The sequence below is a fragment of the Pyrgilauda ruficollis genome, unplaced genomic scaffold, assembly GCF_017590135.1.
Source record: "Pyrgilauda ruficollis isolate IOZ18807 unplaced genomic scaffold, ASM1759013v1 scaffold67, whole genome shotgun sequence".
Classification (NCBI taxonomy): domain Eukaryota; kingdom Metazoa; phylum Chordata; class Aves; order Passeriformes; family Passeridae; genus Pyrgilauda; species Pyrgilauda ruficollis.
Genome location: NW_024528488.1, coordinates 445585 through 472691, shown reverse-complemented (window position 1 = coordinate 472691; position 27107 = coordinate 445585). Strand labels below are relative to the sequence as shown.

The 27107-nt window shown below is 57.2% G+C and overlaps 2 protein-coding genes across 4 annotated transcripts in view; one reads left to right on the top strand and one right to left on the bottom strand.

Moving 5' to 3' along the window:
- The window catches only part of BCORL1 (BCL6 corepressor like 1), a 30066-nt gene extending 4174 nt beyond the window's left edge, over window positions 1–25892 (bottom strand). Inside the window, exons 1-14 of one of the 3 annotated variants that reach the window (XR_005956592.1) lie at window positions 25581–25892; window positions 19467–19610; window positions 17031–17121; window positions 14234–16780; window positions 13771–13945; window positions 13222–13302; window positions 12608–13066; window positions 10424–10653; window positions 10118–10324; window positions 9873–10039; window positions 9593–9738; window positions 8848–8925; window positions 5335–5488; window positions 3074–4274 (exon numbers count right to left, since the gene is read on the bottom strand). Coding sequence is in view for 2 of the 3 variants with exons in the window: in XM_041484743.1 (XP_041340677.1) it covers window positions 3998–4274; window positions 5335–5488; window positions 8848–8925; window positions 9593–9738; window positions 9873–10039; window positions 10118–10324; window positions 10424–10653; window positions 12608–13066; window positions 13222–13302; window positions 13771–13945; window positions 14234–16780; window positions 17031–17121; window positions 19467–19610; window positions 25581–25789 (4965 nt within the window). In the remaining variant the exon portion in view is untranslated. Of the gene's footprint in view, window positions 1–2835; window positions 4275–5334; window positions 5489–8847; window positions 8926–9592; window positions 9739–9872; window positions 10040–10117; window positions 10325–10423; window positions 10654–12607; window positions 13067–13221; window positions 13303–13770; window positions 13946–14233; window positions 16781–17030; window positions 17122–19466; window positions 19611–25580 lie in introns of those variants that run through there. The other 2 variants (XM_041484743.1, XM_041484745.1) reach the window with 2 other exon arrangements.
- LOC121362862 lies at window positions 148–2701 on the top strand. The gene is made up of 2 exons (XM_041484749.1): window positions 148–1356; window positions 1503–2701. The coding sequence occupies exons 1-2, from the start codon at window positions 862–864 to the stop codon at window positions 2016–2018; spliced, it is 1011 nt and encodes a 336-aa protein (XP_041340683.1). The 5' UTR covers window positions 148–861; the 3' UTR covers window positions 2019–2701.
- Window positions 25893–27107: the final 1215 nt, after the last annotated feature.

The window sequence follows — 27107 nt, the reverse complement described above, 5'->3', positions numbered from 1 at the left end:
TCACCTGCTCCTTCCTGCACCACTGCCTGGCTGGTGAGGAAAGGGGAGCATGCTGCCCCACTGGGGTCAGTTTTCCCTTGTGTAAGCCTTGGAGAAACCTGCAGATCTCCCTCTTCCCTTGCAGGAATTCCCACTGGGGAGTAAGCAGGCCTGCAGGCTCTCTGCCTGTTCTCCAGACTGTAGAAATAGACTCAACTTGGGAAAATCAATTACCAATCAAAATCAGAGCAGGATGATGAGAAGTAAAACAAATTTTAAAAACACTTCCCCTCCCTCCCTTTCCTTTCTGGGCTCTCCATCCTCCCAAGGAGATAGGGAATGAGGGCCATGGTCCGTTCATCACACGCTGTTTCTGTCCCTGCTCAGGGAGAGGGGTTGTAGTCCTTCCCCTGCTCCAGTGTGGGGTCCCCTCCCACAGGAGCCAGTGCTCCATGAAATTCTCCAGCAGAGTCCTTCCCATGGGCTGCAGTTAAATCTTTTATCCCCGAGGTGTCACCACCATCTTTGCTGGGCTCAGCCTTGGCCAGCAGTGGTTGCATCTTGAGCCGGTGGCATTGGCTCTGTTGGACGTGGGGAAAGTTTTGGCAATTTCTCACAGAAGCCACCCCTGTAGCCCCCTTGCTGTCAAAACCTGGCCAAGCAAGCCCAACACACCTGACAACTGCATTGGGTGATGCAGGGCCTCATGGTGCCCTTGGGCCATTGTGACATGCAGGGCCTCATGACACCAGGGGCCATTGTGACACAGCAGGGCCACATCCTCCCCATGGGGTGTTTAAGGAGCCTCTCTGGGGTACCAACTCAAGCAGAACACCTTGCTGATGAAGTAGCAGCTTCCAGGACACCTGTGGAAAAGTAGCCATGGAGGAGCAGAACCCCAGTCCCCAGAGCCCCAAGGAGAGGCACCAGCTGAGAGATGGAGGGAGAGGCCAACAGGAGGATGGCACCAGGCATACCAGGACCCTGCCCAGGCAGCTGCCTCCATCCCACAGCTCCTCCTCCTGCCCACATCTGCGGCAGCCTCGGGGCAGCCAGGGCCGGTCCCTGCACCGGCTGACATCGCCCCGCAGCTCCCAGGGCCGGTCCCTAACCCGGCTGACATCGCCCCGCAGCTCCCAGGGCAGCCAGACCTGGTCCGTGCCCCGGCTGACATCCCGCAGCTCCCTGAGCTCGGGGGGCACCGGGAGCCGTCTCAGCCCGGACGAGGCGGGCCGGGAACAAGGCCCGCAGGGGCGCGAGTCCCGCCCTGGTGGCTCCTCGCAACCGGCCGCCCTGGGCAGCAGAGCCGCAGCCCGCGGCCAGCACCGCCCCGTGAGGAGCCGCCGGGCCTGCAGCGGCCCGGGGGGGCCACAACTGGTGAGGGCCGAGCACAGAGGGCCGGACGAGGGGCGCTTTCCCTGCCCACAGCGCTGCACGCCCAGCAGCTCCTTCACTCCTATCCCAGCAGCTGCTGCTGGGGGCAGCCCAGCAAATCCTCTACAAATCCCCAACTCTCCTTCCAGGTCTCCATAAGGAAACCAGTTCCTGACCCACAGAGAAAGGCCTCTCACCATATGGATCAGGAAACCCAGACTGAGACCTGGGCACAAGAGGCAGGTTCAGCTGTTCAATATGCCGAGCAGGAGACACAGACAGATACTGTGGCAGAAAAAGAGAAAAATTCAGCTGCTCCCCTCATGGCTGACCAGGAGACAGAAACTGAGACTCCAATACAAGAGAAGAGTTCTGCTTCTCCTCAAATCACTGATGAGTGGACACAGACCAAGAGCCACAGCTCTGCCCCCTGCACAGGCACTGAGGCCCTGGCTCACCAGCAGCCACCCTCCCTGCTCTGCAGGGCATTCTGCCACTCCTGCACGGCTGGACAGCCTCATGCTGCCAGCACCCTCTGGGATCTCAGGGACAGCCGCTGCTCCAGGCAGCCACTATGGCCTGAGCACAGCACACCAGAGAGATGGGGATGGACAGCACTGCCACCCTACTCTTGGCCATGGCTCATTGAGATGAACCAGTTTTGATAAAACATTTAATTTCTCTAATCGTGCCCACCTGTGCCTGGTCTGTCAGGAGAAAGTTGGCTGCAGGTGAGGCCTCTGCAGAGCAGGAGAGCCCCTGAGCTCCTCCAGCCAAGCAGAGCCCATGCCCTTGGCCTCTGCCAGGCTTCAGGTGTTCCAGCTCCTCTGGTTGAGATCCCTGGGCTGGTGCTGATGGCCAGCCCCCAGCAGAACCCTGTCAGCTCCCTCCCACCTACCTGCTTCTAAGTGAACATTTCAGATCACTCATTTGGTAAGTTTTCCCTATGGCTGCACCTCCTTAGGTTCACAAGGAACCTCCCCAGTATGGGAGCACTTCTCCCCTCTCTTTTTAAGGCCTGCTTTGACTGCTCCTGTATCACTTTGGGGAGTTCCTCTTGGTGGTGTGTGGACAAAGCTTTCCTCCTAGTCTTGTCATCATGGCATTCCTGCTGTCCTTCCTAAAGAAACAAAAATACAGCACTGCCCTGAGTGCCCTCTGCTCCCACAGAGGTGAGTAAAGCCAGCCAGGGACCAACTGCCCCATGGATGGGCTGGGGGTACTGGGACCAGACAGGGCTACCCTGACATCTGTGTTTGGGTATCGCTGGGCTTGGCTGCAGAGTTCCCAGCACCAGGGCCAGGCAGGAAGCTGGGAGGAGCAGTGGAGTCTCCCTGTTTTTCCAGCTGTGCAGACACATGGGCCCTGCAGGTCCCACAGGCCACTTCCCCCCTCCCTTCCCCGAGCCACAGACTCAGGCTGACATGCACAGAAATCTGCCTGGACACGAAAAAAAAAAGGCAGGAGCCAGGGAGCCTGATGCAGGTTTTTTCTGTACATCAGTGTTTTTGACACCACAGCCTGTTGCTGCATATAATAAAACAGAAATCAGAAAGAGCAACCAGAATACACACCCAAAGGCAAAAAAACCCTTGGCTTAAAGAAGGTGCTGCCAGGCCCTCGGGGGAAGGCTGGCAGCGGGGCTCCAAGGGGGAAAACGCCTGCCCTGGCTGGGGAGAAACACAACACAAAGAAAAAACGAACCAACAAAAAAACTCACCCAAGGCTCCCGCTGCGGAGCGGGGAGAGCCAGAAATCCCCCGATTGTCCCGACCTCAGTCCTGTTAGCACCTGTACAATAAAACTGTACCGGCCCCGAGGCAGAGCAGCCCGCCCGCACCCGCTGCTGCACAGAAAGCTGCTCCCGGGACACCGGCGGGGAGCGGGCCAAGGGGGCGGCTCCTGCCCAGGGGACAGAGCCTGGGGCGGGGCACAAGCTGCCGAAGCGGGGGACGCGCTGGGGGCCGCGGGCTGCGCCTGCCCGGGCGGCACCGCCGGGGACACGGAGCAGCAGCACGAATGAGATGGAGGAGGAGCACGGGAGAGGATGGAGCAGTGGGGCTGGCTCCCGGCTGCGGCTGAGCGCTGGCAGCAGGAGCCAGCTCCAAAGCCAAGGGAAGGGGCTGTCCCCTGGCTTGTTGCCAGGGAGGGACGGGAACCCCTGGGCCTTGCTGGCCTCGGGGTACGCTGGAGAGGGGCGGGGGACGGCCTCATCCACAGCCCGGAGCTCACCATCACAGTGATACAGACTCAGCAAAAACAAAGAAAACATTACAAATTAAATACTAATTAAATAAATACTATGGAAGACATTGGGCGGGGGGGAGGGCAAACGGAGAGGCGCAGTTCCGTAGGGTCCGGTGGGGAGGGGCGGCGGTTCCCACCCCTCGCTGAGCCCCGTGCAGGGGTCTCCAGCACCCACCGGAGCTGGATGAGGCGGCGGCGGCAGCGACCGCCACTGCTTGTGGGCGGGGGACCTTGGGAATGCCTTGGAGGCGAGGGTCCTCCCTCCCCAGCTGGAGGAGACCCTGAGGAGAGGAGGAGCGGCTGCTCAAAGACTCGGGTCCCTGCTGCTGGCGCTGAGAGAGCTGCTTCCCCTTGGTCCTTATTATTGCCTCGTGATGCCGGGAGTGGCCTGTCCCCGTCAGCTGCTCCAGGCCTGGTACTCCACCACCGAGCCCAAGAGCTGCAGCAGCTCGGGCTCGTAGTGCACCAGCTCCACAGTCTCTGCCGTGCCCGGCGCCAGCTCGGGGCTTGCTGGCACCTCCTCCTGCGCCAGCACCTGGCTGAGGGACACCTGGCGCTGGAACTCTGCCCGGGGCAGCGTGGCCACCTCGAAGTGCGGGAAGCGGGCCTGAAATATGCGGGAGGACAGCTTCAGCCGCTTGAGCACATCAGAGAACAGGAACCAGTTGCAGGGCCTGTGAGGATGGCAAGAGCACGGTGGGTTATAGGGGTGGAGGGGGCTGCAGGCACGGTGCCTTCCCCCCTGCCTCCTGGCATGCTCGCCCTCCCCTCTGGCCCTGGCACTGTTCTCCATGTGCTGCTTCCCCTCAGGAGCCCACGGACTGGGGTTTGATGACAGCCTCAAAGGTCACAGCTTTTTAAAACACTCACAGCCAGTCAGGGACAGTGATGTGAAAGTCCTGCCTTCAACAAGGTCCTGGCAGCTTCCCTGCCAGGAATAAGCCACATGGTCAGGAAATGAAGCTTCTGGTGTGGTTTATTGCTGGAGGGCATGCTGCATGTGTCCCTCTGCATGGACAAACACTGGCAGGCACAGAAATTTGCTGCAGAGAAGAGTGGTGCTTTGGTTGCTGCCTCTTCCAAGTCACCCTTCTGCCCCAGCAACAGCCACTGTGTCACAGGGAGTGCAGGTGGGAATGTTGTTCCAGTGCTGGGACTGATTTAGCCATGATAGAAAGGAAACAGTCTCAGAGCCATAAGTGTGAGCTGCTGCTGAAGGAACATGGGGCTAGAACTAGTAGGATCACAGGGATGAGAGGGGAGCTTCCTGACAGGCACAGCACAGGGACACTCAGGGCAGCAGGATGTGCCTGGCTATGGAGGGTGGGGGGAACCCTGATGAGCCTTCCCTACTCCCTGAGAACATTCCAGGCTGTGCCAAGCCAGGCACTGCTTCCCCAACTTCCCCAGTGCCACAGCCACAACTTCCGTCTGCTGTCCAGAGCAGCTGTGGCTGCCCCATCCCTGGAAGTGTCCAAGGCCAGCTTGGACGAGGCTTAGAGCACCCTGGTCTAATGGAAGGTGTCCCTGTCCATGGCAGGGGAGTGGAATGGGATGAGCTGTAAGGTCTTTCCCAACCCAAACCATTCTGGGATTCTGTGATGATTCTATGAAAAAAACCACCTGAGATCCACGAGCAGCTATTAACCCCACTGGAACGATCAACGTGCTGCTGCCCATGCCAGGGCTGCAGCCCCCCGTGGTCCTGCTCAGTGCTCAGGGAAAGGCACTCACCCCCGGGAGACAGACACTTGGAGGTTGTAGCTGGGAAGCAGTGGCTTGTCTGAGAACTCAAACATGAAGTTATCTGCTTCTTGCTCCTCTTCCTCCTGGTCTGAGCTCCCTGGAGGGTTGAGCAGCAAGTCACAGCCGATGCTGTCCTTCCCCTCTGCAACAGGACAAAGGTTGGCACTGCTCAGTCACACACCAGCCCATGCTGGTACTCCCTGGCCACTGCCACAACCCCACAGGCACCTTCCCACAACATTCCCACAGCCATGTGAGAACTGCAACCCTCCTGCTCCCCTCCAGCCCCTCGTCCCAGAGGAACACGGAGCAAGTGCTGGCTGCTCTGCATGGAGAGATTGCTCACTGGCCAGGTGAGGTGGGGAGAACATCCTGAGTCATGGCAGGAAGCTCAGGTGTGCTCTGGTCCCACAGGTGGGACAGGGCACAGTCTGCACTATCAGCCACCCCACGTGTAGACCCCAGACTCTCTCCAAAATGACCTTGGCCCCTGTCCCATGCCAGCACAGATATCCTCAGCCTGGACGAGCCTGGAACAGCGAGAAGGGAGGCGGATGTAGAGAGGCTTTGCCTGCACAGGCCCTACCAAGGAAGCCACAGCAAGCACTCTGCTCCTCAAGAGCTTCTCCCCCCAGATCCCTCCCTCAGAACCTCTGGCAGGTGATCCAGGGCAGTCAGCACCCATCTCAGTGAGGACAGCAAGGCTGTGCCACCAGAGACTAATCCAACCAAGCAACAAGCATGAGGGGAAATTTAAGGTGGATATACAGAAGTTCTTCCCTGTGAGAGTGGTGAGGCCCTGGCACAGGGCTCAGAGAAGCTGTGGCCGCCCCATCCCTGGAAGTGTCCAAGGCCAGGTTGGATGGGGCTTGGAGCAACCTGGGATAGTGGAAGGTATCCCTGTTCATGGTAGAAGAGTGGAATAAGATGGTCTTTAAGGTTCTTCCAACTCAAACCAGTACATGATTCAATGACTTAAGAGAATTTGCCTGGGTGTTCTAGGAGGCATCTGAGCTCCAGCAGGATCTGTGTCCAGAGGGGATGGAGAACAGCAGGCTGGATCCAAAATAATTTAAAAACAGATAATTTCCCTATTTACCAATCTGAAAAGCTGTTGAAAAGAAGCTTGCTGCCTGGATTTTATTATGAAGAGGTATGAATAGTCTTAAGTTTGCAGAATAGTGTTGTCCCACTGAGATAATACAGGAGACCTCCAAAAACTTCCAGATAAGAGAGTTTAGATTCTACAGAAAGCAGCGAGACCCAATGTGTCCCTACGCAAATAAACCAATCATGCAAAAGTTCAACCCCACGCACAAGAGAAAAGGTTGAGAAAAAATAAAATCTTCTGGTGTGCTGCACAAGGAAGCTTCACACACCCAGCTGCTCACCCAGCACAAGTGGGATTCCAACTGAGGAAAACAGCAGATGACAGGTGACACTGGCTCAAGCAGGGTCTTGGGGAAAAACAGTTATTTCCTAGTACTGCCAAGGGAAAATATTCCCTAAGAAACAGGGTGCTGAAATCGTCCAAACTTGCTATAGAACAGGACAAAAATAAGTGACGTGATTATTGATCCAATGTTGCTGCTGGCAAAACTCAGATGCCTTCACTGAAAAACCTCAGATATCCTGAGCAACTCAGAAAAAAAATAATTAAATGCATTTAATGTGGCAAAAACAGGGCTCACTGTCTGTCCTGAAAGCTCAGTCCTGTCCGTCTGCCCGTGCAAAGGCTGGGATGAGGACAGGAACATTCTGTACCACGGAGGGTGACAATCAGGCACAACAATGCCTGTCCCAAGTGGAGACAAACCCCGGACTGGGACTTTGTGTCTGGAGCTCCAGCAGCACCAAGCACAGGACACTGATGACTTTTCCACACCTCAGAGATCCCACACCCTGGCTTCCTTCATTATCCTTCTGTCCCCAGAGAGTTGCAGACCTCAAGGAAAATGTGGACAGCATTCCTGCCTCAAATAGGAACAGCTCAAGCAGGGCTTGGGATTTCTCCTGTATCCTGAGGGACATACAGTGCTTCAGCTGGTGGAGTTGATGGAAAGAGAGATTTCAAAGGACTAATCCACGGGAGGAGGAGAGTTGTTTGCTGCCTGTGATGATTGAGAGCAGCTCCATTATTCCAGAGCAGAATGAGGTACCTCCCTGCCCCGGGCTGGGAAGTACTGTTCCAGGTGACCCAAGGTGACTGCTGAGGTACCTGAGATAGAAAGGGACATTGCAGGACACACAGTAAACAGGCTGTAAAGAAACCAGCCCATGTCTCAGGCTTGGGCATCCTGGTTTTTCTGCGGCTCTGGCAGCGTCCAGCAGCAGTGCCTGGAACAGCACAGGTGACGCGGGGCTGGCACCACAGCTGCGGCTGCTGTAAACTGATCCCAGGAGGATGGGGAGGAGGGTCCCTTCCTGTGCCTACTGGAAACACACCTGGCAGGGTAAGGGATCACTTCCCAGCTGGGTTAGCTCCTGCCTTGCCAGGCAGCCTCCCAAAGGTAACACTGGGAATGCCCCATGGATGGGGCAGCACGAAATCAGTGATGAATCAAAAGGGGTATTATCTTAAAAAATATCACAAAGGACAGCCATTTTTCTTTGTAAAGGCAGCTTTGAGAGTGAGAAATTCTGAAGAAGGAGGCTGAGGTTTGAACTGTTCCCTTGGCAGGGCTGAGGTGCAGCAGCCTACAAACAGTGCTCTCAGGAGTGAAGAATTTCTCCTGTTCTGGAATGGAAAGACATCAGGGTCCTCCAAGGACAAGTCCTCTTCCAAGAACACCCTCCTGAATGTATCAGATTTGTTTCTGTTTCTAGAAGGATGCTGGAAGTTATGGAGGTGAACAACTACAATCAACAAGCAGCCTCTCAGCCTGCCAGTGTAAATGCTCCAAGTCCTTATGGAGGGCTCAGGAGCACTGAACTTGGAAGAGGCTGGAGGGACTCCAGTGTGCCACAGGCCCATGCCAGATCCAGAACATCTTCCATTGTAATCACAGTTTTGAAGAAGTGACAGTAAAGGCAGCAGTCAGCCCTTCACTGAGAAAAATGCCTGGTGTTGTAAGAACAGGACCTCCCCTGGATGAACATTTCCCCTCCAAAGCAGGAGAGAGGGATGGGCAGCTCTGGGAACCTGGAAGTTCAAGACTTCTACACCTTGAAGGAATGAGTATGTCCTTCACCTTCCTTGGTGACCAGTTAGCAGGGGAGCAACAAGAACTGCTCAAGAATGATATGCTTGGGATCGACAACCAAAGACCCTCAGGAATCAGCAGCAGCACCTGCAGCCCAGTCCCGCACTTGAAGGGATGCACATATTCAGCTTCCCAAAGAAATCCTTCCATGGAGCAACTCCCAGCATGTATCACCACAGCAAGGTCTCTACCCAAAGCATGAGTAGAGAGGGATGTGGCCAAACCCGAGGGAATGACGTGTTTTCCACAGCATCACCTCCTGCTCTGCTGCCACCGACCCAGCCCGCGCCGCACTCACCGAGCACGGAGCTGCTATAGAAATCCCAGGCTGTCCGAGGGTCTCCGTCACTGCGGCCCTGCAGATCTGACAGGTAATCTAGAGAGAGAAAATCCAGACAGTTAATGGCTTGAAGCATCATCCTGGTGTGCACAACCACAGATCCGGGGGGAGCTGCTTCACCCCTGCTGCTTTTCCCACTTGGGCATTACGGCAAAAGCTGTACCACAGCTGCAGGAAGGGTGTCGCTGCTCAGGAGTGGGCATCACCCCAGGCCCCCAGCAAGGAAATGGGAGCTGAAAAGGGAAAAAACAGACAGTGTGAAGTGGCTTGGAAAGAAAGATTTGTAGAACAGTCCTGAGCTCCAAACCACCATCCCCAAAACCTGTGTGAGGAGTTGACCCTAGAGGAGCTCACACAGCGGTGGGAAAAGAGTTTTTTCAACACTGGGGATTTTCTGTCTTGTTTCTGTCTGGGAGCCACCTCTGGCTGTCCCTTTCTTGCTGTTGTGGAGAAGCCACAACACTCATCTTGGCATGTACACAAATCTCCTTGCACACTGAAAACTGAAAAGTGACTTTTATCTTATACAGGAAACATATACAAGTCTATAATTAAAGTTTGGGTTGTAAAAACACACTTGTGTGACAGGACAGAACTAAAGACTAAGTAATTTTCTGCTCAGGCCCTTTCACACCCAGATTTGGCCCTGTATGCTGCCAGAGGGGAAGGTCTGGAACACCATGACCCCAGGCCTGGCACCTACCGCAGAGGAAGCGCTTCATCACATCGCTGGTGGCCAACTTCACTGCTGTCTGCCCAGAGTATGTGGCCAGAGTGGGATCAGCACCATAGGAAAGGAGAAGCCACATGGTTTCTAGGTTGTCATTCGCTACTGCATCATGGATAGGCCTGCAAGGGCAGAAAGGGACTGGGAGTTCGCTAAGGAAATGCTCTGGTTTGGGTTAAGATCAATTTAGTGATGACCAACCTGAAGAACCCACTGTGCTCCCTGCCCCACCCTGCCCCACGCTGTGCTGACTCACCTGGTGCCGTCCTGGGCGCTGCAGTTGACGTTGGCGCCGTGCTGGAGCAGGATGTGCAGGATGTCGATCCAGCCGCGTGCACAGGCCTCGTGCAGGGCCGTGTACCCCGCGTTGTCATGGTGGTTCACGTCACTGCTCTTCTTCTGCAGGCAGTACAGCACCACGTCCTGCACAGCAAGAGCACGGCTGTGACAACCAGCCTGGGTGGGGCAGCAGGGGCACACGCAGGAGGGCACAGAACTCACCTTGTAGCCCAGGCGAGCCGCTCGCTGCAGGAGCGTCTCCCCTGCATTCTTGTTCACAATCAGCCGCCGAGCTCCGGGGGGAACATTCTGGGCTGGGGGCAGCTCAGGAGAACTCCCTGGGCTGGCCCGATGGGACTTACAAAGTGTCCACAAGTCCTGGGGCTTCTTCGGAGAGCACATTTTGGGCTGGTTGCAGCAGCCTTTCCCCTGGGAAAGAAAGGAATACAACTCCATGGCACATGTGGTCATGAGTCATGGGAGTCCCCTTCTCCCCTCACATGTTCCCCTCATCTGTTCAAGCCATACCTTCCCCTCGTCACAGATCCCTGCCAGGTGTTTGGTTTTACATTTGCGTTTTCCTGATGGTTTCTCTAGCTCTTCTTGGACTGGAGAGGTGTCGGAGTGCTCCAGGAAGAAGCCATTCCGAAAGTCCGTGTGTCCTTGAGATTTCCGGGGGGATGGGGATAGCCTGCTCCTCAGCTGCAGCTCTGTGCCTTTGCCCTTCCCAGACTCCTTCTGCTTCCGGTGCCTGCAATCTAAAGGAGAAATGTGAACAAGTGTGGAGCTTCAGCGTGTAGTTACCACACTGAAGGTCACCCAGACCTCTGCCACCAGGCAAGACAAACTGCCTGTCTCTGAGAGCTGCACAGAAATCAGAGAAGTTGTGGCTGCACTATCCCTGGAAGTGTCCAAGGCCAGGCTGGACAGGCTTAGAGCACCCTAGGATAGTGAAAGGTGTCCCTGCCCATGGCAGGGGTGGAACTGGATGAGCTTTAAGGTCTCTTCCAACCCAAACCTTTCTGGAGTTCCATTATTCTAAATCCAGCCCTATGGCAGGGGCACTGCAGGAAGGAGAAGCAGAGAGAACGCACAGTTTCTCCCATCTGGGATGAACTCAGCATGTACATGAGACACCCAGGGAAAGGTGGGAGCAGGATTCATTGGGATATGTCTTAGAGGGGCAGGACAAGCAGGAGCTGTCTGTGAACACTCAGTGCTTGCTGCCTAAACATAACAGGCCTGCTTTGCCCTCTCACATCTTCCCCTGAAGTTAAGGAGCACATTTAAGTTTTCATTAACATGCATCCAGTTAAGAAGCACCAGGATTCCTCAAGGGAAATCCAGCCTTGTCTTCCCTGAATGGAGGAATCCTGCTCACCCAATCCTGCAGCAAGAGACTTACAGGCACTCCATGAAATGAGTAAGAGATCAGTTAAAAAGAGACAGAGGAAAGGACTTTGCACTGCAGGGAGAGAACTTCAGGACTCTACTGCCGCTGGAGGTGGCTCCAGGCCACAACTTCTGAATACAAACTACAGCAGGTCCAGCCTTTGAGGGAAGCTGGACAGACAGACAGAAACTCATAACATATGTGGTAAAGCTGGGGGCAAACCCTCCTGAAAGCTCCTTCCAGGCTCCCATTCTGAACAGGAGGCATCCCAAGAGTGCCTGAGTTGCCAAGACACCAGGAAGCCAACTCGAAACTTTGTTCCTGGTGTGACAGAGGCTCCCAGACAGCACAGGATAGTGTAACGCTGTGCTGGAGCAGATACCAGCCGCTGGGAGAACAGCAACCACCTCTGCTCCCCACAGCATCTCAGCAGCACCTGAGGAGTATCAGTCTGAGCTCCAGTGTGCCAGAAGGCAACAGGGCCATGGCCACTTCATGCCCTCCAAGAGCACAGTGTGCAGAAGGCTGGCACAAGTGCTGCCCATGACAGCTTTCCCCCCGCTGTCACCCGTGTGACTCTGGACTACGAGCCACAGCCAGGCACCAGCACACACCGAGCACAGCGGGACAGCACCCACAGCCTCGACTGTCCCTGCACAGGGAGAGGGGATGGCAGACTGCTGCCCTCAGGGATGTGCTCATCGTGGATTTGGGTTTCACAGAGGGTCTGGCAGTGGCAGCGGAAGGTGCAGGAGCAGTGGCAGAGCAGAGGTGGACACAGACAGGCACAGTGTGTTCCTCGTCATGCCTACAAAGCACAGAGGGAGATCCCCCATCACTGCACCCTTGCTAATCCTCTCACCCTTGTGCTTCCTGGTGCAAGTCTGCAAGTGACGCTCATAGAGCAAGACAAAGCCAAGAGCAGCCTAGCTGGATCAGGATGGCTCCACATCCCCCTGCGTTAGCACAGAGAGCTGAGCACGGCTCCGAGGGACCCTGCTTGTCCAGAAATATTCCACTGTGCTACCTCATCCCATTCTCAGTTTCCCACGCCCTCTGTCCTAATCCAAGGGTAAGATCAGTGTCTAATTAGCCACATAAATTGCTGTTGACTGCTCTAGAATTTACTGTAAATGTTTTTGAAAGAAGAGCTAGTCAATTGAAGCAGCTCATGCTACAGCCACCAAGTCATTAACACTTTCATCATTACCAAAAAAATAATGAAAACCAAATCCCCCCAAAAATTCCACACATAACAAAACAAAAATTTCCCATGCTAGTCCCCAGTTTAGTACCCGAACCCCCTTCCCGGGTTGTACCTGCTTTGGATTTCCGCCTCCGGTGGGGATATCCCACTTGCTCCTCCTCCCGCTCAGTCAGGTATTCCCCTGTCTGGTATTTCCGACTTTTCTGCCGTCTCCTTTTCTTCCTTTTGATGTGGCCATCCTCCTCCTCCTCCTCCTCCTCCTCGTTGGGCTCCCACACCTGCCTGGGTGATTCTGCTCTCCAGGGCAGCTCCCGGGTCCTCCTCGTGTGACAGCTGCTCCTCTCAGACACAGACCTGTCCCTGTCCCTGCGGTTGTGGCAGCGGGATGTCCTGTGGGATTTGCGCAGCTTGCGATGTTTCAAGGATGTCTCCTCCTCCTCCTCCTCCTCCTCCTCTTCCTCTTCCTCCTCCTCCTCCTCCTCATCCTGATCCTCCTCCAACAATGGTAAAATCTCCGGACCACTCACATCACACTCTCCTGTCACACCAGAAGAAGAGCCAGCAATGCTTCCTGCAAAAAAGTGGGATTTCTAGCTGACAAAAAAGCCAAGAGGATCCACAAGGCAAAGCCTCAAAGCAGGACAAAATGCACGGACAAGGCAACGTGAAAAGAGAATGCTCACAGTCCAACCAGGACAGTCACCAGGAGCCTGGACACCAACTCACCTGACTGACTGCGCGTCCGGCTGCTCAGCACCACTGGAATGAAATCCCGGAAGTTGTTCTTCGGCTTCTTCTCCAAGTAACCTGTGAGGAAAACCAAGCCGTGAGAAAACAGATCATAGGCCTGTGATGTGGGAAGGGCAATGCAGTGTCACCATAGCAGGGGCTGCTGTGATGGCCCAAGGCTTTAAACCAACAGAGGTTGGTTTAGATTGGTCACAGGGAAGAACTTTTTGAAAATAAGGGTCCTAAAACACTGGCAACAGGTTCTCCAGAGAGGTGGGGGATGCGCCATCTCTGGAAACATCTAAGGCCAGGCTCGACCAGGAGCAACTTGGTCTAGTGAAAGGTGCCCCTGCCCATGGCAGCAGGGTGGAAAAAGATGAGCTTTAAGGTTCCTCCCAAGCTTCTCCATTCTGGGAGTCTGATCAGGCTGCAGCTCTATTTTGGATCTCAACCCAGCTCCAGAGGCCATTTGGCTTCAGGAGAACAGCAGTTTGGCCCCTAGGGCAGCCTGATCCCACAGGCACCCACTGCCATTCCCAAGAGTACCTTCCTCGTGGCTATCTCCACGGTGAGCCGGAGATGGGCACTCCGTCTTCGCTGGCCTCCTACGCTTGCGCTTTACCCCGAGGCTGTTGTGATCCGTGATGGCACCCGAACTGCCTCGGCCTTCCCGGCCTTCCTGCTTGCCAAGCTCACGTGGATTGTCGTGGTGTTTTTGCCACTGTGAAAGGAGGACATGGGCTGAAGCTGGAGCTTCCCCCTGACTGAGCTGGAGCAGCACAAAACTCTGTCTCCACTGATTACGCTGGCGCCCTCCAGCTTTTTTGACAATCCAGATACATTTCTGCCCTGGACAACCTGCAGCACAGGTACATTCCCCCACAGCCAGGCAATGCCCAGGAGCACAGGTAGAAAGCCCTGTGCCCTCAACTGCCCCCCATGAGAGCTCCCTCCTGTCCCCCAGCCACACCTTTGCCCTGACCCAGCAGTCCCAGCCCATCCCATGCACCTTCCGGCCATGCACGCTCCGGCTTCCCGACTTGCTTGGGGACTCATCACTGTTCTGGCCTTGGCACTTCAGTCTCTTGTGGCTCTGCCTGGTGTCCCCATCATGCTGCCGTTTGGCCTTGCAGCGTGTGCCACCCTCCTGCTTGATTTGCCCCGTTCCTTTGAGCTTAGCCTCAGCAAAGGCCTGGGGAGCCGCCCCAGCACGCAGGCAGGTCACTGAGGGAAAGGACACATCACACTCCACTCGTTCCTTCTTGACCCTGCACAGATCCACCTGCTGCACACACGACTCCGTGGCCGGTGGCTCCTGGGAGCCCTTGCAGCCCAGCTCCTTGTGCTGGCCGTTTGTGGGCACCTCTGGCACCATCTGCAGGCCCTGCTGCCCAGCCGTTGGCAGGTCATGTGACAAATACGCCGCTAACACTTGGTTTTTGGGCTTTGCATCTGGCTGTTTGAGGCTACAGCTCTCCTGAGGAGCCTCAGTCTGTGCGTTGCTCTCCTGACCGGAGTCAGCCTCTGGCTGAGTGACCTCCTGATTCTTCAGAGTGCTGTCCAGCTTCCCCTTACCCCCTTTCCCATCCAAAGTGCTGGTATGGAAAGCTGGACCTGCCTCTGGTGGTGCTGGGTTGGTCGGCTCCTCACAGGGCTTGGGCAAGGCCCGGCAGCTCTTGCTCTTGGCCACAGCATCTTGTTCACCCTCCGGCAGGCTCTGGGCGGCCGCGCTGGGCTCAGCAGGCTGCACGCTCGGGAATGCTGGCAGCTTGCCTGCCCCAGCTGTCTTGCAGGGGCTGCTCTGGTTCAGGGGCAACTGTCCTGCTGTGGAGATGCCGATAGAAAGCAGCGGGGTTTGATGGTATGGAGACCAGCCCAGAGGCAGAAGTTGAGGATTGGAAGGTTTTCCATTGACGGGGCATCGTGGGTACATGCTTCCCTGGACAGGATTCCAGGTGGCGATGTCCTTGGACTGACACAAAGGAGCTCCTGGAGCAACTCTACCGTGAAGAAGTCTCCTGGCAGGATCCTGGTGTCCTTCCGTGCCAACCTGGTTGGCTTTCTTCCCACAGGGAATGCCGGCACTGCGGGGCTCGCCCTGGTCAATGATGGAGATGGGCTCCTGCTTGGGCAGGTGGCGTGGGTCCCTGCTGAGGCTCACACCGACATCCTTGCTGAGCAGCAGAGAGGCCGGCACTGGGTTGGCGACACCAACGTAAGTGCCAGGAATGGTGCTGATGAGCGTGGTGTTCTTCACCCAGGAGCCCTGCTCGCCGTTGCGCAGGAACTCAGGAAAGATGACCAAGGGTGGGGTGGTGCCGAGGCACGAGGTGACGCTGCTGCCTGTGGCCTGTGCCGCGCGCTGGGACTTGGAGAGGACGGTGGTGAGCAGCGCTTTGCCGCTGGTGTGCACGGGGGTGAGGATGGGCATGGGAGGGGTCTTGCGCTGGCTGGGTGGAGGCAGTTTCTGGCGGTTGGACTTGGAGGAGAGATCAAGAGGCATCTCACTGCACTCCGGGGATGAGACCATCTCACGCTCTAGCTGGGGAGGGGACTTCAGAGGAGACAGGGAAGTGGCAGCTCCCGGTGCATGTGGCTCGGGAGCTGCCGGGGCTCTGGTCTGCACAGCCGTGCCAGAGGAGGGAGCAGTGCTCCCACCAGGTGCTGGTGCTGCCGGCAGAGCCTGGCTGGAGGGCAGGGCCAGGCCGGTGCTGGACAGGGGAGCGGTCTCAGCAGCAGCCTGGGCACTACTTCCGCCTGAAGGTGGGGGGCAGCTGAGCTGATTCACCTCCACAGACACCACTTTGGCATCCGAAGCCAAGGGCCTGGTGACAGAGAAGGTGTAGGGGTAGGAACGCAGCTCTGGGGAAGCGATAATGCCTGGTAGGCAACGCTCGTGCAGGTAGGAAGGCAGGATGGGGAAGGTGAGTGTGGAGGAGACCCCCAGAGTGGCTGGGAGCGTGGCCACGCTGAGTGGCTGCCCGCAGCTGGGAGGGGGGATGTACACCAGCGACTGGCTTGGGCTCAGCACAGCCCCAGCCTGGAAGGACAGGGGCAGCTTTTGCATAGCAGGGGCCTGAGAGGGGGGAAAGCAAACCCTGTTCAATGTGAAGGTGGCGGGACTGGAGGCAGAGGTGTTGCAGCTGGAGACAACCACAGACAACGTCCCTTCTGCCAGCACGCCTGGCCCTTGTGCTGCAGTGCTTGAGGGGGTTTTCTCGTTCCCAGCAAGCTCATTCTCTGGAGCCACGGAGCAGGCTGGGGCAGCATCAGCCTGCTTGTTGCTGGGAGGATCTGCTGGTGTCCAGGCAGCATCAGCATCACTGCTCTCCTGCTCCACAGCTCTGGGGGTCGCTGGCTCCTGCCCTCTGCCATCCCCCTGACCTGCCAGAGGGCTCAGGGTGTCGTCTGTCACAGTCTTTCCCACACACTCCAGGTTTGGGTTGGGATCGGGTGGCTGCTCCTCCAGTTTGGGTCCAAGCTTTTCCTCCACCTTGCCATCAGCATCCAGCCCCTGGGCACTGCTGTCACCACCGCTGACTGCTGTGAGCTCCACCTGCAGCAGGAAGGGAGAAAGTGTTCCTGGGAGCTGTGCAAGTGGCACCCAGGGAAGCACAAAGGATCTGCCCAACCCAGACACAGAGGCAAAAGCAGCAAAAAACTCTGCCCAAAGGAGAGCACGGCTTTGCCTCACTGCATGTCTCTCAAAAAGGAGTCGATGAATCCATTAGGGAAAATGCTCCTGCCTGGCCTATTCCATCAGGGAATGGCCTTCTTGGACTAAGCTGCGCAAGCAAAGAACTCACCTCTGAAAGGCTGCTGCTGACACAAAACTCTTGAGACCCCAAGTGCTGGGAGCTGCTCGTTTTTGACTCCTCATCAGAAATGGGGGCTCTCCTAGGTGAAGAAGAAGACACAGCATTATGAAACCCCAAAATACCCTCCCAGAATCCCACCCCTCCCTGTCCCCATGTGGGACAGTGGAGGAGCTGTACACCTTCCTTATCCACGGCCATCCAGCCTCATCATGGGCCAGCCCAGCCTTCCCCAGTGTCACAGCCTGGTGCCACACACCTGTTCCTGACCCCTTCATTTGCCATTCTGTCCCACCACACCTTTCCATCCTCCCCTGAGTCTCATCCTGCTTGTCTTTTCCCTAACAGGCACCTCCTCATTTCCATTCCTTCTGTTTCCTCCCTGTCCTGGGACCCCCAGCACAGCCTAGCAGCCAGTGGGGATCTCCCTCTGATGCCAAAGCTCTCTGGGCTCAGGAGGCCTGGACAGGAGCAGCAGAGGTCCACAGCCATCCCGATGTGCCATGTCTTGCTGGCCAGCATGTCTGGACCCTTCATCTCTGGAATGTGATTCCTCAGTGGAAAGCCTGGACAGGACAAGGACAAGGACTGTGACCTCTTTGGGACACTTCTTCCCCGATGGTATTCATTGGACAGCACTTCCCTGCTGTTTTGCTTGGGACAAGCTGCTAGTACAAGCACAAAACAGATCAAGTCTGGATTCTGTTGATGACATAATTTCAGATGGATTTGCTTCCTGTGTCCTGGGCTTTCACAGCAGTCACAGACACAGAGCTGTGGGCACACGGTTTGTCTTTGGACTCAGTACCCACAGTGCTGGGGCCCTGTTACATACCCCTAGCATCAGGACCTCATTCTGGGCTGCCTCAGCCCCAGGACTCTGCTTTGTACCCCCAGTGCCAGGAACGTTCTCTGTACCTCCTGCAGCAGGACGCTGCTGTTCCCCCAGCGCCAGGAACCTGCTCCGTATGCTCAGCCCCAGGACGCTGCTCTGTACCCCTACTGCTGGGACCCTGCTTGGGGCTGTTTCCGTGCCATCCCCACCGACCTTCGGGTCAATGACAGGCCGGTCGGTCCCTCCAGGGGCTGCCCGGCCCGGCTGTCACAGGCGGCGGGGCGGGGATGGCGGCCGGGGCCAAGCCGCCTCATCTGGCGGCGGGGGTGAACGGGACGAGAGGCCGGAGCGGGCGAGGGTCCCGGCGTCGCCGCGGGGCCGGAGCGGAGCGGGGCCGGGGCCGAGCGCGAGGGGGAGCCCGAGCGCAGCCGCCCGCCCGCGGCCCCGCGGGGCCCGCCCGGGCACGGCGCTCCCGGCGCTTCCCGGGGATTCGCGGCGCTTCCCGGTCCGAAGCTCGCCCGCCGCTACCCGCAGAGCCGGCGGGACCCCCCTGCCCAGCTCCCCTCGGCTGCCCCGGAGCAGCCCTGAGGGCGGTGCGTGGTCTCCGCCCGGCCCTGCCGCGGCTCCTCCCGGGGCAGTGCGCGACGCCGCCCCGCACAGACCGGGCCCAAGGAATGAGATGAGGATCCGGGACAAGAGAGCGCCCGGGCGCAGACCCCGGCCTGCCCAGACATCTCAAAATTTGACGCCTATTGTAAGCCAGGAGCAGCGCCGAGAGGCTCGGCGGGTATCGCCATTGCAGCCCTTATCTGCGGGACACAGGGCGCCCGGCGGTGCTGCGGGCGGCAGATCAGCTCTGCCCGAGCAAGACCTGGGGCTCATCCCTGCCCACCGCTGCTGCACCGGCCTCGAGGGACGCCCGCCAAAACCCTCGGCACTCGCGGCCAGTAATGACAGCCACACACTGCCTCTGTGCACATAAATCTTCCCTGGCTTTGGCAAATGCGTGGAACAGACGTGGTGGCCTTAAGGAAGCCACAAACTAGTTGGTTCTGAGAATAAGACCTCGAGCCATGGGAATGAACAGGCAATGCAAAGCGACAGAGCTTGGCTTGATCGATCCTACCTCCCAGTCACTAATCCTCCCTAATCTCCTGTTTGGTGGCAAGTCACAACCCTCCCATCTGATCATCTGGTTGGCACAAACCCTCCTGTGTCACCAAAAGCTTTTAGTTCAAGCTCTTTCCCTTCCTTGGCCATTGGGAGCACAGGTCTAGAGAAGCCAATAACAGATGCAGACAACTTGGCCTTGTCAGCATCAAAGCTGTGGAGGTAACGTAATCACACCTGGGCAACAGATCCTCTGCTGAGACCTCCAGCACACTCCTTGCAGGAGGAGGGGATGTGGGGACTCTCCTGGAATGCCAACATCTCCAATACATCCAATTCCTCCCTGTGGCTCATTTGCACTTCAGGCCATTTTAGACGCCAGTAAAAAGGGGTTGAGTCAGCACCAGCTCCCTTCCCACAGCTTCTCCAGATCCCCAAGTGGCTTTCTCGTGCCTCCTTTCCCCTGCCCGCCACCCACGCACCTCACCTCTCCTCGTTGAGGCCACACATGCGAATCCGCTCTGTGCTGGTCCAGTTGTGCACCCCGCTGTAGAGAGGTGCTGTAGAGATCATGACAGCTGTTCCTCACCCTCCAGGACCTGCTGGGGCTGCAGGGACCACTCTGCCTGCAAAAGGGAAACAAAAGGTTGGGAACTCTCCTCGAGATGATCGATTCAACTGCCCTTTGAGAAAACTTGTCCCCAGCTTTGCTGATAGGCAGATGGGGAACAACACCCTGGGATGCCACAGGTCTGGAAGAGGGCTAGGAGGAATTAGCAGTGCCTTTGGACAGAATCCACTGTCCACTCATCCTCTCATTAAACAGTGTTATTGCTACTGGCTACCACGAGAGTTTCACACAAGCGTCTTCACACACTCACACATCCTTTGAAACATTTCCCCCACTTTTCTTCTCCTTCCAGGGGAACGTCCAGCACCAGAAGACGCCAAGCAAAGCTGCACAAAGTGATGGTCTTTTACAGCACTGAAACTTCAAGGCTGCACAGGACTCTCCTAAAGCAGTCCTAGGGGCAAAGCCTCAAACAAGGAGGGTCTCTCCACAACTGAGGACTCCTGGAAGCAGCAGAGGTTTGCCAGGGTGCTGCCAAGGGTTTATCCCCTCCTTCTGTGAGGAAGGTGCTGGTTTTCTTTGGAGTTATGGGTGGAAAACATGAGGGAATCCAGAGATTCAGGAGCATCCATGAGGCACTGTTGGCTGGGTGGAGCTTTTCAGGGGAGAGCATTGCAGCCAATTGTGCAGCGCTGGGTGTTGGAGCATTGAGAAGCTCTGCTGCTCCAGGGAAAAGGCAGAGGAGGAAGAGAGGATCTCCTGTGCTAACAAGTGGACTCAGCCAAACCAAGGAGGACTGACTGCAAAAGGGAGAGAGATGCTGTCAAGGAGGCTCAGGGAATTACTAAACCCTGAAGGTAAAGCAGGCACAGAACCACGGCAATGCTCTCAGTGCAGCGGTTGGAGTGGGAATTAGCTGGAAGCAGCACGTGATTCCCAATCTCTGTCGGTTGTCTTTTGCCTGACAAACTCCCGGCGACACCAGCTCTGCACGGGACAAGCAGCAGCTCGTGCCATGAAAGGATCCACACAGGGACCTGCCGGCCAGCAGCTCAAGGGACGAGCCGCAGGGCTGAGCAGCTCCCCCGAGTGCTGCCGGGTGTCCTCGCTGCAGCCTGAACGTGCTGGTGGGGATCTGAGGAGGAGGAAAAAGGGGCCAGGCACACGGCAGAAATGGGGGCAAGGCAGCTGGTGTGCCAAAGAGAAACCGACGGACCCATCTGCACGTACGAGGGCACAAGTGCGCAAACAGTGTACGGAAATCAGAGGTCAGGGGAAGAGGGGAAACCTGCTAAAAACACACACTGTGAGACGGGAGAAATCCTCAGTAGCGATGGGGGAGACGGGGAGACGGGCAGACGCCAAGGCAGAGAGCAGGGTCATACCCAAAGAGACCGAGGTGGCTTGGAGCAGGAAGGGGAGGAGTCTTTCGATGCTTGGAGAGAAATGCAACATAAAGGAAATAGGGGAACAAACAATCTGCGGGGATTTCACCATCTTAGGCTAAACTGAAAGGAGGGGAGGAGGAACGTTCTGCCCCCAAGCACAGCAGCAGGACAGATGTTCCAGGAGGAATCAAAAGGGACCTTCTCTGCAACGGGAGAAGGGGATGCGTGCAGCTGCACGACGTGGAGCTGGGGACAAGCAGAGATCAGATGTGACCCCGGAATAGGCTGGCAAGGGAGGAGTGATAACGGGGTGCTATGAGGAGCTGGAAGAAACAGCACGTTTGGAGTGCTCAAGTAAGAGCTGGTCAAAAGGGCCAGAACGACGGCCACAGGAGGAGAGCTGGGAGGACACAGTGACAGAGATCGACACTGTTTCGTGGATTCTTGGCCTCTATCCTCTACAGATGATGTGGGACACATGCCAAAGACAGGCATTTCACAGGGAATGAAGAACAGAAAAGAAAAATAATCCAGATATGAACTCAGAGAAGGAATAAAACAGGGGCCAAGCACCCGACATGGGTTCAAACACAAACCAGTGGAGCAACAGCATTCTTGAAAAGGCAGACCAGGAAGTTTATTGGGAAATGCAGGGATGAGCAGCCTCCCGATGCAACACTGAACCACAAAGAGCAACTGCAGCCTACCTGGGTCAGGACACTCTTAGCCGAGTCGGCACAAGGAAAGCGAGCAGATCTCCCATCTACACTGGTGCAGTTGGAAGCAACATTAAAGGGATGTAATTAAACTCATAGGAAACCCTTGGAGAACACAACTAGGGCATGGCTTCACATGCCTGTCTTCAAGCAGAAGAAGCTGTTGAGAAACTGTTGAAGCCCTTCTCTCCCCTCACCCCTTCAGTCATGTCACTGAAGCCCTGCAGTATCCCTGTAAACCCGACCAGGGAGTTGATCTCTGTTTAAAATACTTTTTTTCTTTTTTTTTTTTTTTTTCCTGGCTGGACTGGTTTTAACCCATACCAGCTCCTAGATCAGCTTCACCAAGAGGGAGAGAGGGCAGAGCCTGGCACAGACTCTACTTAATCCACAACGTCTGCCAAAGGAAGTGTATACGAAACCACAGTCTTATTTTGATTTAGCTAAATAGGTGCTCAGCCAATTCTAATTAACGCCAAAGAAAACGAGTTTAGAATGAAGTAAGAACATTGAGGCATTCTGTGTGGGGAAGCTCATACGGTATTAAAGCTCCTTCACCTCCGAAACAAAGCGTGCCCCAAGAACCATGAGCAAGGAAGGTGCTGAACACGCTCGCCTCCAACGGCAAACCTCTGAGAGGTTTGCAATGAAACTACTACGGCGAATTAAAAGGGGATTTTGTTCATTAAGGCAATACATCTCATCATTTCGCAAAAGGAAATGATGCTACTCTGCAAACCTGCCTCTTCCAGGCTCTAGGAAAAGCAAAGCAGATATTTTCTTTGCAGTGAAAGTGTGCTTTTACTCAGGTTAGTGATGACTTGGCTACCCATGGAAGCTGCCTTGGATTAAATCAAGAAATTACTCTTCTGAAATATTGCTGTACAGTGATGGAAACAAGTTTCCAGAGATTAAGTTCTTCAGGAATGGACATTTTTTAACCATTATCTATTGACAAGTCCTCCTTGCAATGAAAACCCAACAGTGCCAAGACAACCATCATTTCAGGGCAGGCTGAGCAAAGGTTCCATGACAGGCTCCCCCAGCATTCAACTACCAGCTCCCACTGCTGACAAGAATTAAGCGCCCATGCCATCTCCACGCTGACCCCTGTTAAACCCTGTCTGTTCCCTGGCTCTTGGGGATCCCAACTTGAGCTGCCTGAAGGGAGGCTGCCTAATTGTTTCCCACAGCCCCTCACAGTCACACCTCCCACCGCAGCGTTAATGCAGCCAAGGGGTTGCAAAGTAGATTCTGAAGGCATCCCGCTGCAAGCCACCCTCTTCTCCCAGTGACAGCAATCCCTTGGCCCGATCAGGTCCCCGACCTCAGTTCCTCAAGTGCTTGCATTGGCAAACACATAAAGCAACTTCTCAGACTGGCACCAAACTGCCAGTCACGGATAGCCAAGGGTTTGCTTCTCATTGGGGAGTTCCGTGCTGTTGGTGTTTGCCCTCACAGATGTCACAACTATGTTGCCACCTGGTCTAACTCACTTTGATCAGATTACCCAGAGCCATGACCTCCTCCAGCATCCACCTTATGGCACCTGCAGTGGAGCCAGGCCTACCAGTGCGGGAAGGAGGCTTTTTCCTGCTCCTCCCAGAGACAGCCTGTGTCAATCACTTCTCCACAGTGCAAACACATCCCTCTGTAGGGCCATGCTGCCTTGACCCCCCACAAAAGGCTTTCCATGTATTTTCCTCTCTGTGCATTTCCAAGTACTAAAACCACTTGGATTTCAAGGCGCTTACCCTTCCTCTCCGCCGTGCCAGCCTCAGCACATGAGCTACACACCAAGAGACGGACGGTGTCCCGCTGCACCCTGCCTAGGCAGGTGGGAGCTCACAGTTACTGAAACACCAGCAGCTCCCCCAGCACAAGGATTCCCTCTGCCTGCTCTGGGCAGGCACATCATCCCCAACACAGATGGGAGAGCACCAAGCAAAGACCCAACAGGCAGCAACGTGCTCCACTGCTGGCAATGGGAGCTCAGACAATGGCACGAGTTCATCCAGGGAGAACATCAGCTTTGCCTTTCCCCCTGCCTGAGTGGCAGCCACAGCATGAGCTGACTCCAGGAATCCCAGTGTGGGTCACTTGGTGCAGCTCAGCTGCTCCAGAGCCTTTATGGACACAGTAAATGCTGCCCAGTCAGTGGTGCCTCTGTCCATGCTGGCATTGAGTGGGCCAGGGGCACAGAGGAAGGAAAAGGACTCCTCAGCCCTACGGTGTGGAACAGAGAAAGGCTACCACATCTCTCGGCAGCAGGAGATGGGGAGGATGCTCTGGCTGCCCTCCCACAGCACCATGTGGCTCCTGTGGCCAGGGGACACTGCGGAAGGCCGGGAGCGATGCACTTTGACCCTGGAAACACACCCGCGGGAGACACCTTTGAAACATTCATTCCCAGAGCAGCAAAACCTGTAAGGAAGGGGGTTTTATCCCTTGAATGGCTACAAAATATAAAACGAGGTCAGCTGCGGGAAACTCGGGTGGGATTCAGCGCTCAGAGCACAGCTGGCCGCTTTGACAGGAGCGGGAGCAGCAGAATGAGGTGCAAAGTGCCCTGCAGCTCTTCCCAGGGGGTCAGCTGGGCCAGAAGGGAACGGTCTGCAGAGACAGGCAGGTCTCCTTCCCTTGTCATAGTTTGTTCACTTTGGCAATTCTTCGTTGCCATTAGTAACGCAGGCAAGGAATTCTGTGTGTTTTGATATGGGATGGTCTGGTGTCCATCGGAGGTGCAGAGGGCCAGAGCTAGCACTGATGCCACCAGCACCTCGGCTCTGAGCACCACTTTGGAAAAGCTGGTGGAGTAAACTGATGGGAAAAAATTAAAAATTAAATCAAAAATTAAATCAAAAAACCTATGATGGCCCTATCACAGGACTTACAGTGGGCACGATACGCAATGAGAGAAAAATTTAAACAAGCAAACTAAAAAAAAAGAGAACAGACTATCTTGCGTTATATTATCACTCATGCAGAGGTCAGAAACTGTAGGAGAATGGACCAGGAATGACAAGAGTGGCAGAAAATCCAGCAAGGATGGGTCAGGCCACCTCTGGGGCTGTCTGGGCAGAGCGGTGCCCGGCAAGGGCAGCCCCGAGCCGGGTTTGGTCCCCGCTGCCTGCACAGCCGCCCCGGCCGCTGCAGAGCTGAGCCAGGCTTTGCCTACACGCATTTGCTTAAGCTGATTTAAAGACACAGTAACACCACACGTAATTATAGATCCTTGGCACGACGAATTGGAAATAAAAAAGAAAAAATTCATTCCTATTTCAGAAAAAAATAAAAGTTTGTTGCACACTGGGCAGCGCTGCAATAATTGGTCCCAGCTGCTGGACAACTGGTGTCACTAAACCCCGGCTTGTCTGCAACAACCAGGCTGCCCCTACCAAAGCCCACAAATTTTTAAGGACTGAAAAAGAGCTATTAAGGAATGATAATATTCAAAAATGTCTCTGACAAGGTGCACAGCATCCAAAACCCCAAAAGCAGAGTGCAGCCTCCTATACCTGGGAGCCAGACTGGTGCTCCAGAGCCCAGAAGTCCCAAGGGCAGCTCTGAAGGCCAAACCCCGCTGGAGCCTGGGCTCTGACACCTGGAATGCGCCTCCAGACCCAGATAACAGCAATGCAGCCGGTGTCCTCAACCGGTGCCACAGAGCCTCTACCAGTGCTGGCACTGGGACCACCTAAACGCAAAGGGCGGCCAGGGCAATGGAAGCAGCACAGCGGAAAGGGAAGGGAAGGAAGGCAAGAGAAGACAGGGAAGGGAAGGCTCCTACAGACAGGGCCAAAAAGATGCAGAGGAGCTGCGAAGGGCGCGGGATGCAGTGGCCCTGCCCTAGCACTCATCCCCAGACTCCAGGGGATGAGGGTGCCAGAGAGCAGATGCTCTGTGACAGGAGAAACTCACTTCTTCTCTATTTTAACCTGATGGACCTTCTCCCGGCGCTGCTCTGAACCGGCCTCACCCAGGCTGGGATGAGGGGACCGATGTCGCTCGCCGAGCAGCCAGGACCCCTCCCGATACCGGCACGCTACCGCGGGAGGGCTGGTTTCCTCCCCGGTGAGGGCGGCAGGAAGCGCCGCCTCCCTCGCCCGGTCCTGCCGCTGCCCGGCCATCACCGTGGGTACGGGCGGGGGACCGGCCGCCCCCGCTGCCCCGCCCCGGGCGTCGGGGGGCGTCGGCACGGAGCGGCACCGCCCCGGCCCCGGCCGCAGCCCGCCCCGGGTCCGGGTCCGCGGGGGTTCCCCGGCGAGCCCCCCGTCCGAGGCGCGGCACGTCCCGCTCCCGAGCCCCGCGAGGCCACGGCACGGCCCACGCGCCGCGCCCCCGCCGCTGTCCCGCCGCAGGACGTCGCCGGTCCCCCCAGCCCGCACACCCCCCCCGCGACGCCCCACCGCCGCCCCCGGGGGTGTCCCGGGACCGTTTCCATGGAGATCCCGTCCGGACGGCCGGAGGGGGGGTCGGGCCACCCGCTCCCCTCCGCTTGCCCCCGTGTGCCGTGGGTGCGGGGCGGCGCGGGCCCGGGGTGCCCGGGCAGCGGGGGCCGGGGTCCAGCGCGGGCGGGGGGGCCGGTCCGGAGAGGGAACGGGCGGGCGCGGGGAGGGAACGAAGGAGGGAGCGCGGGGAGGGAGGGAGGGGGCTCCGCGCCCGGCGCGGCCCCGGGAGGGGCGGGGGTCGGGAGGCCGCCGCGCCCGGGGTTCGGCACGGCACGGAGCGGAGTGGCTCGGCACGGGGAGAGCTCAACGCACACACGCCCCGCAAACACACACGCCCGCCCGACCCCGCGCCGGGGCACCGGCTCCCGCACCGGGGAGCGACGCTCGCTCCGCACCGGGGGGAGGAGAAGGATGGAGGAGGAGGCGGCAGCGGGGGCGGGCGCTCGCTCCACGCCCGGGCAGCGCCGGGCGCCCGACAGCGGGCAGAGCCGGACGGGCAGCGCGCGGCGAGCGCGGCGCACGCAGCCCCGTTGCCCGCAGTCCCGATGTCCCCAGCCCTAGAGTCCTCAGCCCCGGTCCCCCCCGCCCCGTTGCCCTCCGCCCGGTACCCCCCGCCCGGTGCCCACCGCCGGGCGCGGCCGTGGGAGGGTGGGTGTCTCCGGGCGCAGCGAGGCCGGCCGGTTGAGAGAACGCGGACCCGCCTGCCCAGCCCAGGTGGGCGTGTGGCCCCCACCCCTGCGACGCTGCCGCTGGGTGACCCCCCGGGCCCGCTCCCCCCTCCGGCTCGTTATCCCGCGGGGCGCGCAGCGCTGCGGGGCGGGGGTCGAGGCGCCTCCCCCGCGCCATGCGGGACATCGAGCGGCACGGCACGGTGCGGCGGCCGCAAGTTTGTCACCGGTCCCCGCCCGCGGCACTGGGGCCCGCAGGCCCGGAGGCCGCCGCACCCCCCGTGGTGCCCGGCCAGGCCCGCTCCGCACCGTCCCGCACCGCCCCGGCG

Excerpts from the sequence above, each read along its gene's own strand:
- LOC121362862 (XM_041484749.1), top strand. The coding sequence starts at position 862 with ATGGAGGAGCAGAACCCCAGTCCCCAGAGCCCCAAGGAGAGGCACCAG. Across the intron at positions 1,357-1,502 it reads GCCCGGGGGGGCCACAACTG|GTCTCCATAAGGAAACCAGT; the intron begins GTGAGGGCCGAG and ends CTCTCCTTCCAG.